The sequence below is a fragment of the Grammomys surdaster genome, unplaced genomic scaffold (assembly GCF_004785775.1).
Source record: "Grammomys surdaster isolate TR1022 unplaced genomic scaffold, NIH_TR_1.0 220, whole genome shotgun sequence".
NCBI classification, from domain to species: Eukaryota; Metazoa; Chordata; class Mammalia; order Rodentia; family Muridae; genus Grammomys; species Grammomys surdaster.
In genome coordinates, this window is record NW_021604665.1 from 9,391,706 (window position 1) to 9,403,516 (window position 11,811).

The window sequence follows — 11,811 nt, forward strand, 5'->3', positions numbered from 1 at the left end:
GTGTGGTGTGCTGTGCTGTGCTGTGCTGTGCTGAAGTTGGGTCCTGGTTCTTCCTCTCAGCCTCATGCTCCCAGAAATAAGACTCAGACTCATAATATATTTACAAATACCTTGGCCATATAGCTAGGTTCTTCTCTGTCTAGATATTAGTAAAATATCCTATTTATTCTAGCTTACATTCTGCCATATGGCTGGTTACCTGTCCTCAGGTACCAAGCTTCTGTCATGTCACATCTTAATGGCTACTCTACCACCTGACTCTTCAATCCCAGAATTCTTTCTCCTCTCAGATATCCTGCCTTCATTTCCTGCCTAAGCCATAGGCCATAGGCTTTTTAATTAACAGGTGATATATCCATACAATACACACTAAATTCTCTTTACAGTACTGTGCAGGTGATCAATTCAATTCTTTCTAATTCGGGGTTATTCTGGACACTGATGGACTAAGAAGGTCACGAGCCACAGTTTATGTACAGCACAAGGGACCAAAAGGCTATTAGAGTCCGTATGAGAAAGGGGCAGTTTATGGTTTTGGTTTTGTTATCATTTCAGTGCAAGACTTCAGAAGTGTTGGTTGGATGGATAGAATTAGGAAAATAGAGTGGAAGAGTGACGTAAAAGGAAAAGCAAGTCACAGCCAGGGACCTGAGGGAAAAGGGAAGCGGGGCAGAAGGAAGACTACAGCAAGAGACGGGACAGGGATACTTACATATGGAACAATGTGTAAAGTTCACTCATCCATTATGCCTTCCTTCCTTCCTTCATTCATTCATTCATTTAGTGCGCGCGCACACACACACACACACACACACACGTGCACACACACACACTCACAGCGGGAGAGAGAGAAAATAAGCATCTCTCCACACAGACTAGCTATCAGGTAACAGTTCTGCCTCCCCCTCCTGAGTGCTGGGATTATAGGTGTGCAGCACCACCACAACCAAATACAATCATCACGGTGTAAGAGCCTCCTCCATTCTGTTGCTGGAGGGTAGTAATTGAGTGGCAAGCTCATCTTTCTGTGAAGTTAAAATCATCAGGCACGAGCCATTCCGAAATCTTCAGCACCCACTGGGTACGAATCATCAGAACAGCAAGTGGGCCCTGCCACTGTGTAGACTCGTCAAAGGTATCTATCATTAATGGCTGTCACCCATAGAGAACCAGTTAATGGCCTTTTATATATTTAGAGAGAGAAAATAGCAAAGACCGAGGGATCCAAGAAACGGTGACTTGAATTTTCATTTTTTTAAAATTTTTTTTAAATTTGTTTTTGGGCAAGGTCTCACTGTGTGGCCTGTATTCAGCCTTCTCAGTGGTATGTGCTTAGACTCCCTGCTCCTCCTCCTGTTTGTAAGATGCACAGTTCAGACAGTAACTTGTACAAAGTTACCCTGTAAATAAACAGACACATCTGAGTATTTGGAGGGGGTAGAGGGATGGAGGGTATCCACTGAGGGGTGTTCATGTACATGTGTGATATGTGTATACATACCAGAGGACAACCATGGGTGTAGTTTCTCAAGTACTACACACCTCAGCTGGGGGACAGGATCACTCATTGGCCTGGAACTCACCATATAGGCTAAGCTGACTGGCCAGTGAGCCACAGGGATCTTGTCTTCTCTGCTTGAAAATGCAAAGATGCTGTCATGCCTGGCTATTTTTACATGAGCTCTGGGAATCAGTCAGGCCTTCAAGCTTGTATAACAAGCACTTTGCCAGCTAAGCTATCCCCTGGACCAAATCTTACTTTTTATGCCTGCCCACCTTCTTCTGTTTTTTTTTTCTTTCTTTTTTTTTGTTTTGTTTATTTTGTTTTTGTTTTTTTAAAAAAAAATTGGTAAGAGTGTCCCCATTGCTGAACAGAATTGTTCTTTTCCCCATCTCACGCTGTCCAAGAGCCCTGCCCTTCAGTGAATCCCTGCTAAACCAGTTGGACCATCCATTCCCTGGTTTCTACATCCTGCAAACCCAACAGCAGAATCCATGGCTGGCTTACCCAGGCAGCAGGGCTGAGAAGCCAGCATTAATTAGACCCCACCTTAGAGGCTGGAACCTGCCCCATGTCTGGTCCCAATTCAGCCTCACCTCAGATTTTATCAGCTACTTAGTCATCTGCAGCCAACACAGATTTCTGTCTTAATTATTTCAGACCAAAGCAGTGGATTTGACAGCTTGTCCTCTATCAGCCCTCCACCATTGAAAAGATCAACTCTCCAGCAAAACCAGACGACTTATCTTCCTCTTAAACACATTCTGGTTTCCAAAATTTTAACACGATCAGACCACTTTCTTCCTGGAGTATTCTTCCAAGCCTTTGTTTCTGTCAGAACTGCATCCTGACTAAAGCCTGTATTCCAAACTGGACACCATTCCCCTGCAGTGACTCAGAGGACAGATCCTCTGACTGTGGCCACATGTATATTTTACATTTCTCACTCCAGAAAATTCTGTCAAAATGTAAATTGAATTTCTTCCCGAGTTTCGTTCTGTATTTGAGGTTGGCAGCTGGGTTACTTTAGCTGGTATTCAGGAGACGTATGAGGCCCTAAACTTACAAGCAACCGTTCTTGTAAGTCTGTGTTTTTCCCGACTTGTCATTTTTCATACTCTGGGTCTAAAGGTTCCATTAGATTCCCAAAGAGATCTGTGGCTCACGAGGTGGTAGAGAATGGTCCTGCATGTCCGGGAATGGTTCATTAGCACTGATCCAGGTGGACTGTGTGCTGCTGTCCACTGGTGCTCCTTAAAATAAAGTGTTCCCTCTAGATGTATGTGTTTGGAGAGTTAGTCCAGCCTGTTTGGGAAGGATGTGGTACCATTGTATTTGGGTTGTTTTGAATCTGAAGAGAACTCTTGAATCTCAGCTCCTCTATTGTGAGCCTCTCCACTTGACAAAACCTTTCCAAAGAAATGATTCATTGCTGACACTCCTGGGCTGTCCTGTGTGCTTGGCACATGTTTGCTGTGTATCTGATTTTTCCCCCCTTGAGGTTCTAGGGATTGAACATAGGGTTTCATGAATGTTAAACAACTTCTCACCCTCAGCCTGACCTTTTTTTTTTGGGGGGGTTTTTTTTTTTTTGGTTTTTGTTTTTGAGACAGGGTTTCTCTGAGTAGCCCTGGCTGTCCTGGAACTCACTCTGTAGACCAGGCTAGGCTCGAACTCAGAAATCTGCCTGCCTCTGCCTCCCAAGTGCTGGGATTAAAGGCGTGTGCCACCACCGCCCGGCAGCCTGACATATTTTAATAAACAAAATCAGGGAGATCCTGTTAGACCCATTTTATAGATGAGGAGTCTGGGGTGTCTAGAAGTGAAGTGGCCAGTTCCAGGTTCCACTGTTGATGAGTGAGAAGTTGGGGTTGGTTCAGACCCAACTGTGCTGGTTAGCCTTTGTCAATTTGACACAGGAAAAATCACAGTTAAGTAATTAACTCCATCATGTTGGCCTGTGGGCATATCTGTGGGGCATTAATTTCTTGATTAATGATTGATGTGGGAGGGCTCCACCCACTGTGCACTTGTCCTCCCCCGGGCAAGTGGTCCAGCATTGTATAAGAAAGCAAAATGGGCAAGTCATGGAGAGTAAGCCAGTAAGCAGCATTCCTCCATGACTTCTGCTTCAGTGCCTGCCTGCAGCTTCCTGCCGTGAGCTCCTGTCCTGATTTCCTTCGGTGATAAACTGTTATCTGGAAGTTGGTATGAATTAAACCCTTTCCTCTCCAAGGTAGTTTTGGGACATAGTGTTCATCACAGCAACAGAGAAACAAACTAAGACACTAGGCTACTTGATGCCCTGGTTTAACTCCTTGTTTTAGATGCTGTTTGTCTTTTTCCACCATCACTCACAGGTACCCCTTCGATCACTGTTCTTGGAATTTAAACAAGTGTGGTATATTTGACCTGGAACTCATAGCCACAATCATAAGCATTGAAATCGTGCACAGTGTGTGGTTTATAAATATTAAGTTTTTAGCACCGGACACACAGGCGACAGCTGGCACTGACCATAGCTGTATCTCTTCCTCTGTTGCCATCAGAGTGTCTCTACGTGTTCCCCTGCCAGTGGAACTACCGCCCTGATCACTGCATGTACGGAAGCAACTGCAAAGACGCTGAGCGGGAAGGTGTGTCTGTTCTGCATGGCAACCGTGGCGTCTACCACGACGACAAGCAGCCCACTTTCCGAGCACTCTATGAAGCAATCCGGGATGTAAGTGTGCTCTTCAAAGCACCACTCAGCAGATATATGCTTACCAGTGTGATGCACTTCAAGTGCTTCATGGGTACCACTTCAAGTGGTTCATGGGTACCTTGAATGCCAAATACTCCCAAAGAGAACTCCTATGCCTTTTGTCATCCTGTAGAGTAAGAGTTCCGGGTAAAGAAAATGCAACAAAAATAAGATTGTTTTATTTAGTTCAAGCTAAGCGTGTTGCCTGGTTACCAGCTCTAAGGTCTTAAGCAATCATGTCTCAGGCTGGTAGAAGCTGCCACATTAAAAGCAGCAGCTGGTCAGTTTCTTTTTTTTTTTTTTTCTTTGTTTGTGTATGTGTGTGTACATGTTTGGTGTCTTCTGTATGTCCATGTGTGGTGAGTGTGCGTATGGAGACCGGAGGTTGACACTGGATGTTTTCCTCAATCACTAACCACCATTTTTAAATGTGTGTATGAGTGTCTTGTCTGCATCCATGCCTGTACACCACATGTGTGCCTGGTGTCCTTGGAGGACATAAGTCATCACTGAATCTCCTGGAACTAGAATTATAGAGGATCGTGAGACACCACGCGGGTGCTGGGAATTGAGTCCATGTTCTCCGGAAGAGCAGCCAGTGCCCTTAATTATTGAGCCGTTTCTCCAGCCCCTCTACTTTATATTTTGAGACGTAACCTAGAGCGCACTGGTTTGGCTAGTAAACCCAAAGATCCTACTGTCTGTGCCTCCCCAGTGCTGGCATTATAGGTATGCTCTGACACACACAGCTTTTTACATGGGTCCTGGGGATCAGGTTCAGGTCCTTAAGTTTGCGTACAAGCTCTTTGCTGAACCATATCCTTAGCTGACCAAGCTCTTATTGACTTACAGTGCAAGCAAGAAGCAAAAAGGTGCCTGCCATTTGTACCATCGAAGGGGATATATAGGAGTTGTGTGGATGCCTCCTGGATAGTAGGAATCTTCTTATAGCCAAGAGGTCTTGAACTTTTGGTTCATATATCATGAACCATGAGTTAGGAATGGGGAGCCAGAGCCCTGTAGCTGTATGTGTTTGGTTTCAGAGATCACGTATGGTAGAACCCCTTCCCTGTGGTTTTACTTCGCATGGTTTCAGTCACCATGTCCTACCGTGGTCCCAAAATATTACATAGAAAATCCCAGAGTTTCACGCTTCCTAAGTTGTAAACTGTGGGCTGTTCCCAGGAACATGAAATTTGATGCCATCCTGCTCAGTCCTGCCAGGGATGTGAATCACCTCTCTGTACATGTATCCACACGGGATACGTTACTCACCCACCATTCGCGTAGTAGCCATGAGGTATCCAGTCTGTAGGGTTCGGTACTTACTCATCGTGGTCTTAGGCATCCACCAAGAGTGTAGGAAGGTACCCCCATGAAAAAAGGATGATATTATGTACAATGCTCCCATGGAGGGAGTGAAACCTCATACAGTTTGAGCCCATTCTTTCTTCCTTGAAGAGATGTGTGAACACAGGCTAAGGGGCGATTCAGGGTTGTGTGAACTATTCCCTTGGGAAATTCTGTGTTGCCCCCTTACCTTTTACCTTGATATTGAGATTACTAGTAGGAAGCCATCAACAGGTACTTACAAGGAGTGCCCTCCTTAAGCTGTCCCTCCAAGACGCAGGGCAGGGATCAGCAGATTTTTTTTCGACATGAGGAATCCATAGGAGATTTGTGTTTCGGCATTCATTGAAAAGGTCAACACAGGCCGGGCAGTGGTGGCGCACGCCTTTAATCCCAGCACTTGGGAGGCAGAGGCAGGAGGATTTCTGAGTTCGAGGCCAGCCTGGTCTACAGAGTGAGTTCCAGGACAGCCCGGGCTACACAGAGAAACCCTGTCTCGAAAAACCAAAAAAAAAAAAAAAAAAAAAAAAGAAAAGGTCAACACAGTGACCTTTTCCATTCATGCACTGCCATTGGCTGAATTGGCATTCCAACAGCAGAGGTTATTGGTCTTGACTGTGGGTTCCACAATGCCCAAACTATTTGTTGTCTACCCCTCCCCACCCCCGACAAGAACTGTTTGCTGATCCCCTGATATAGACTGTATTGAAGATTTTTTTTTTCTTCTTGAAGATCTGGGAACCCAGTGATGGCATTCAGATATATATGCACATGCCACAGTCATGTGTGCAGGTCAGGGCACAACCTCGGATGTTGTTCTTCACCTTCTACCTTGTGGAGGCAGGGTCTCTGTCAGAATAGCTGGTCCATGAGATTCTGAGGACTCCACCATCTCTGTCTCCCATCCTACCATAGGAGCACAGGAATTACAGATACATGCTACTTGTGGGTTCTGGGGTTCCAGACAGAGGTCCTCATACTTTATGGCAAGCACTCTACCCACTGAGCCATCTCCCGGCCTGTAAGGCATCTTCGTGACCCATCCCCTAGCCTGTAATACATCTCTCTGTATGAAGATGAGCATTTTACTAAAGAATTCCAGTTCTGGAGATGCCAGGCCTGTCCTCCCCACAGGGGATCACTTACCATGCATCTAAGCACCTCTTCTCCTGCTTCCTGCTGTTTAGTTTTCAAAGGGCAAGTGATTGAATTACACAATCTGTTTTGCACTCCATGACATTCACACACTTGGTTACGCAAACACTGACTCAAGGGGGAAACCCATCCCCAGCACGGGTGGAAGTCAAGAAAGCATGCAGCCGCGTGGGCTCCACTTTCCCTTGTGATCTGGCCCTGCTTGGGGATTGAGCAATTGTGGCTGGGTTATGACTCATCTTGCTCTGTTCTCTCGGGGATCAGAAAGGCACCCAAATGACTCTGTCTTAAACAGTTCTATATAATCACTCCATGGGGTTCCACAGTTTAGCCCTAAAAGACAGTTTTCATTCTGGCATTTCCATCGGGACAGCCGCTGGCTCCAAATCAACATGGGAGCGAATATGTGTTGCCCTATACCCGCTTCCTGGGCTGTGATGTTCTTACCATATGCAAAAGGATCAGAGCTGGCTTCCTGCCTGTTGGACCTGAGCTCAAACCCCAATTCTATCACCCTCAGATTAGTCATTAACTGCTGTTACCTTACTGAGCCTCAGTTGATTTCATCATTGTAAAATGAAAATAATAAAGGGATGGAAAGATGGCTCAGCACCTAAGAGCACTAGCTGCTCTTCCAGAGGACCCTCGTTCAATTCCCAGCATCCACGTGGCAACTCACAAGTGTCTGTAACTCCAGTTCTGGAGGATTTAGCATCCTCACACAGACATACATGCAGACAAAACACCAATGCTTATGAAATAAGAATAATAAAGTAAGTTTAAAAAACAAAATAAAATGAAGATAGTAATGTTACCTTCTAAAGTTTGGAGAAATGGCTCAGAGGTCAAGAGTAATCACTCTTCTAAAAGACCCGAGATGTTCCCAGTATGCATGTCAGATAGCTCACAGCCACTTATGACTCCAGCTCAACAGAGTCCAATAAACTCTTCTGGCTTCTGTGGACACACATGGTGTGTGTGTCTCTGTGTGTGTGTGTGTGTGTGTGCAGAGTGAGTGGGTGAGAGAGACTTTTTAAAAGTATTATCTCCCTAATGAGATGGTTATGAGGATTAACAAAATGATGGCTTTTAGACTTTAATCACACACCTGACAGTTGTATTCAGTATGTAGACAATGTAGGCAAGCATTTCACATCTTTCTTTCCCTAGTGTGCTGTCTTTCTTTCTCATATGCACGAAGCCTAACCCTGCATGTATGTGCTTGTATGATGGACTGGTCTAACTGTTCCCCGTCATGACCCTCCTAACGTTATCAGACAGATACTCTTCAGTAATTCTTTCAACAGTCATCTATAAAGCTTACTTTAGGCAAGAATAATTCCAGTTGCCGGAATTTGGAGGCTAGCAATATAGACCAAGCCCTGTGGTTGGGATCTCTGTTCTAGCTAGGCAGTGGTAGTACATGCCTTTAATCCCAGGACTAGGGAAGGAGAGGCAGGTGGATCTCTGAGTTTGAGACCAGCCTGATCCAAGGAGTAAGTTCCCAGACAGCCAGGGCTCTACAGAGAAAAACAAACAAACAAAAATCTCTGTTCTAGTAAGGGAAGCCAGATGATATAAAAGTTTTCTGTAACAAAGAAAGAAAGATCCTATCAAAATGGAAAGATTTAAAGTTCTAAGAGGAACAGGTAAGATGTTTCAGCAGCCAGGTTGTCAAGGGAAAGCCTGTGCCAGCCTGGGACTGGGTCAGATGGGGGCATTCATGGGGAAACCCAGGGAAGATCCTGCCAACCAGAAGACACAATCAGGAAACTCCCTAGTGGGGAAGGTAGTAGGTGTACCAGGGCACAGGGAAATCGTCACCTTAGCCACCATGGAGAGATAATGGGAAGGTAGAAGATGAGGCAGGGTTCCAGATCACCTGGAGCTTTAGAAGCAAGAGTTAGACTGCAGTCTGGGCAGGAAAGTGACAATTGTGACTTTTGGTGGCTTATGTCAACTAATTGCAGACTTGCAAGAGGAAGGAGACACCGGGCTGTTTGTGAGGTTGCTAGCTGGAACTGAGTTAGAGGGAGTTTGTGTGGAAGTGGGAAGGTAGGCAGGCAGGGCTGTGGAGATGGGACTGGTTGTCTGGTTGAGGGTTGTGGGAGAAAGCTACCGTGTCCCAAGCCCGAGCTGGTGTGTGGCTCATTTTCAAGTTACCTCAACACCTTACTGATCAACATGCTGAAGCAATGTTTCTGATGTCCTTGAACAACTGGGGGACTTGTTCTACGAAAGTAGACACCCATCCACTCTGCTCTGGGGCTAGAGTGGCTTGCCCTTTGACCTGTTTCTCCCTCTTTGACTCCCTAGGGTTTTCATTGGCAAGAGTTAAACTCTGACTTGATTTACCAGCTGGCCTTTCTCTTTGGAAAGGATGGTGATAAAGCTTGGCACATGCTAGTGTCCAAGTAGTCCAAAAGATTTATTTTGGAAAATTCTACTCTTTCATATATCCCACGAGGAAATTAAGAGACATTAAACAAGTCAAATCTTCACATGTTCAATACGGAGTGAATTTTAAAAACTCAAAATGATCACTGACCTTTGGCCTCTTGATTACTTTCCCCCTAGTCTTTCACACTTGACCCTATGTTGTGGATCAAAGTCAGAACTCTGAAATGCTAAGCAAGTGCTTCAACAGTGAGCCACATCCCCAGCCTGGGGCCTAGAGTGTTTTGCTAAGACACCTGTATTTGCTTAACTCTTGGCTTTCTGTAGCCACCATAGACATGCCCTTGAGTTTCTTGGATAGCAAATAAATAAATTAATTAATTAACTAGTCAGGTAATTAGTTGATTAATTAGGGATGGGGAGATTACTCCTTGGTTAAGAGCACTTGCTGCTTTTGCAGAGGACCCAGGTTCAAATTCCAGCACCCACATTGTGACTCATAACTGCCTGTAATTCTAGTTCCAATGAATCTAGTACCCTCTTCTGACCTCTGTGGGTACCAGGCATGCAGGAAGTGTATATACATCCATGTATATGCATAAGATAAATATAAATAAGTCTTTTGAAAATAATAAACTCAGTGTTTTTTTTTTTTTTTTTTGGTTTTTCGAGACAGGGTTTCTCTGTGTAGCCCTGGCTGTTCTGGAACTCACTCTGTAGACCAGGCTGGCCTCGAACTCAGAAATCCACCTGCCTCTGCCTCCCAAGTGCTGGGATTAAAGGCGTGCGCCACCACCGCCCGGCTAAACTCAGTGTTTTGTTTGTAGTAGATTTCAAATGATTGTCTGCTTTAGCCTTGTGTTCTACCCCTTAGACATAGACATTGTCTTCAGACTTGAAAGTAGGAAGATAAGCAAATCATATTTTGGGGGTTGTTTGGGGGTTATTGGGCATCATGCTATAGGCCTATAATCCCAATACACTAGAAGTGAAGGCAAATGAATTCAAAGTTCAAGGTTAGTCTTAGTTATAGAAGACTCTACTGCAAAAAAAAAAAAATATAGAAAACAGAATTGAAGGGCCAGAGAGTTACATGATGCCCTGGGGCTGTACCACTGGCCCAAAAATTTAGTGAGCTTACACTGTGTTATGTGTTTTAATAAGAGTGACTTGTGTTTTAAACAGCACTTGAATGACAAATTTATTCCTTTCTTTCTTCCTTCCTTTCTCTCTTCTTATCTTTCAGTTTCCCTTTCAGGACAATCTTTTTCAATCTATGTACTACCCTCTGCAGCTGAAGTTTTTGGAGACGGTGCATACCCTGTGTGGACGGATCCCCCAGGTTTTTCTCAAGCAGATTGAGAAAACAATGAGAAGGGCTTACGAGAAGCACGTTATCATCCACATGGGTCCCAACCCCGTGAGCTGAGTGTCCTGGTGTTTGTGACCAAGGACATGGATCCTTAGCTGCCTGGATATTTGTGTGTGTGAATATTTAATGGTGCTCTGTAACTGTTGAGGTTCAAATGCCTAATTATATTTTGCTAAGTTAATTATCCCTAAAAGGGAATATGCTTTTCTTTATTTTCTCCTGATATCCTATTTATCTTCTATTTTTAAAGTTATTTTATGAATTTAACATTGTCCCAGTGTGTTGAGAGAGAAAGGGGAACTTTCTTTCCAGCCCTCAAATACGAGCCCCTGTTGGTATATGCAGCTATCATAATTATCTGGATTTCTTGAGACTCTTCCTATGCGACTTGCTCTCTCGTACCCTATTAAAAAGCAATATGTGTTGGGCTGTCAAGATGGCTCCGATGGTATAAACATTTGCCATCAAGCCTAACGGCTTGTGTTCGACTCCCTAGGTAGAAGATGAGAATTAACTCCACCAAGTTATCCTCTGACCTGCATGTGTGCCCACACTCACACCCACAAGTAAAGAAGTGTAACATTAAAAATAATAGGGGCTGGAGAGATGATGGCTCAGCGGTTAAGAGATCTGTCTGTTCTTCCAGACGTCCTGGGTTTCATTTCCAGCACCCACATAAATGGCTCACGACCATCTGCAACTCCAGATCCAGGGGGTCTAATGTTCTCTTCTGTCCTCCATGGCCACTATGGACATAAGTAGTGTGCGTAGATATCCATGCAGGCACAACACCGCTACACATAAAATAAAATAATTTTTTAAAAAATTAAAAAATAATAATATATGTTATGAGACAAACAAATGTGAAGAGAATATAGGTCAATGTGCCACAATCAAGATTGGACATAAACCTACCAACCACTTGAAAAGGTTGTTTCCATTTGAATCCCTTTTCTTCCAGACTCCTTAACTCCCCCCCCCACACACACACACTTCTGTATTTCCCACTGTAACACGTTGAAAACATACAACCTCAGTAAAGCGCAGCCTGTTTGCTGAGATTTCATATAGGAGATTAAACAGTCAGACGAGATAATTAGAGCATGCCGTGTCTGGAAAAGGCTTTCAGATGAGCTAATTGGGCAGCATTTCAAGATGAAGCATGTGTCTGAGAGTGCGTCTCAGGAGGATTGCTGAGCTCCATGGAGGGCTCAATCATGAGGAATTTCTACGCAACAAAAGTTTCTAAAAGAAAGCCCAAGGGATCTCTTTAGCAAAGAGGTGTGAGTTTGT

General features: G+C 44.4%; 1 protein-coding gene across 1 annotated transcript in view; it reads left to right on the forward strand.

Moving 5' to 3' along the window:
* Gxylt2 (glucoside xylosyltransferase 2) overlaps nucleotides 1-10,953 on the forward strand; it is a 90,924-nt gene extending 79,971 nt beyond the window's left edge. The window contains exons 6-7 of the mRNA XM_028773112.1: nucleotides 4,051-4,223; nucleotides 10,393-10,953. Of these exons, the coding sequence (XP_028628945.1) occupies nucleotides 4,051-4,223; nucleotides 10,393-10,575 (356 nt within the window). The 3' untranslated portion in view covers nucleotides 10,576-10,953. The remainder of the gene's footprint in view (nucleotides 1-4,050; nucleotides 4,224-10,392) is intronic.
* Nucleotides 10,954-11,811: the final 858 nt, after the last annotated feature.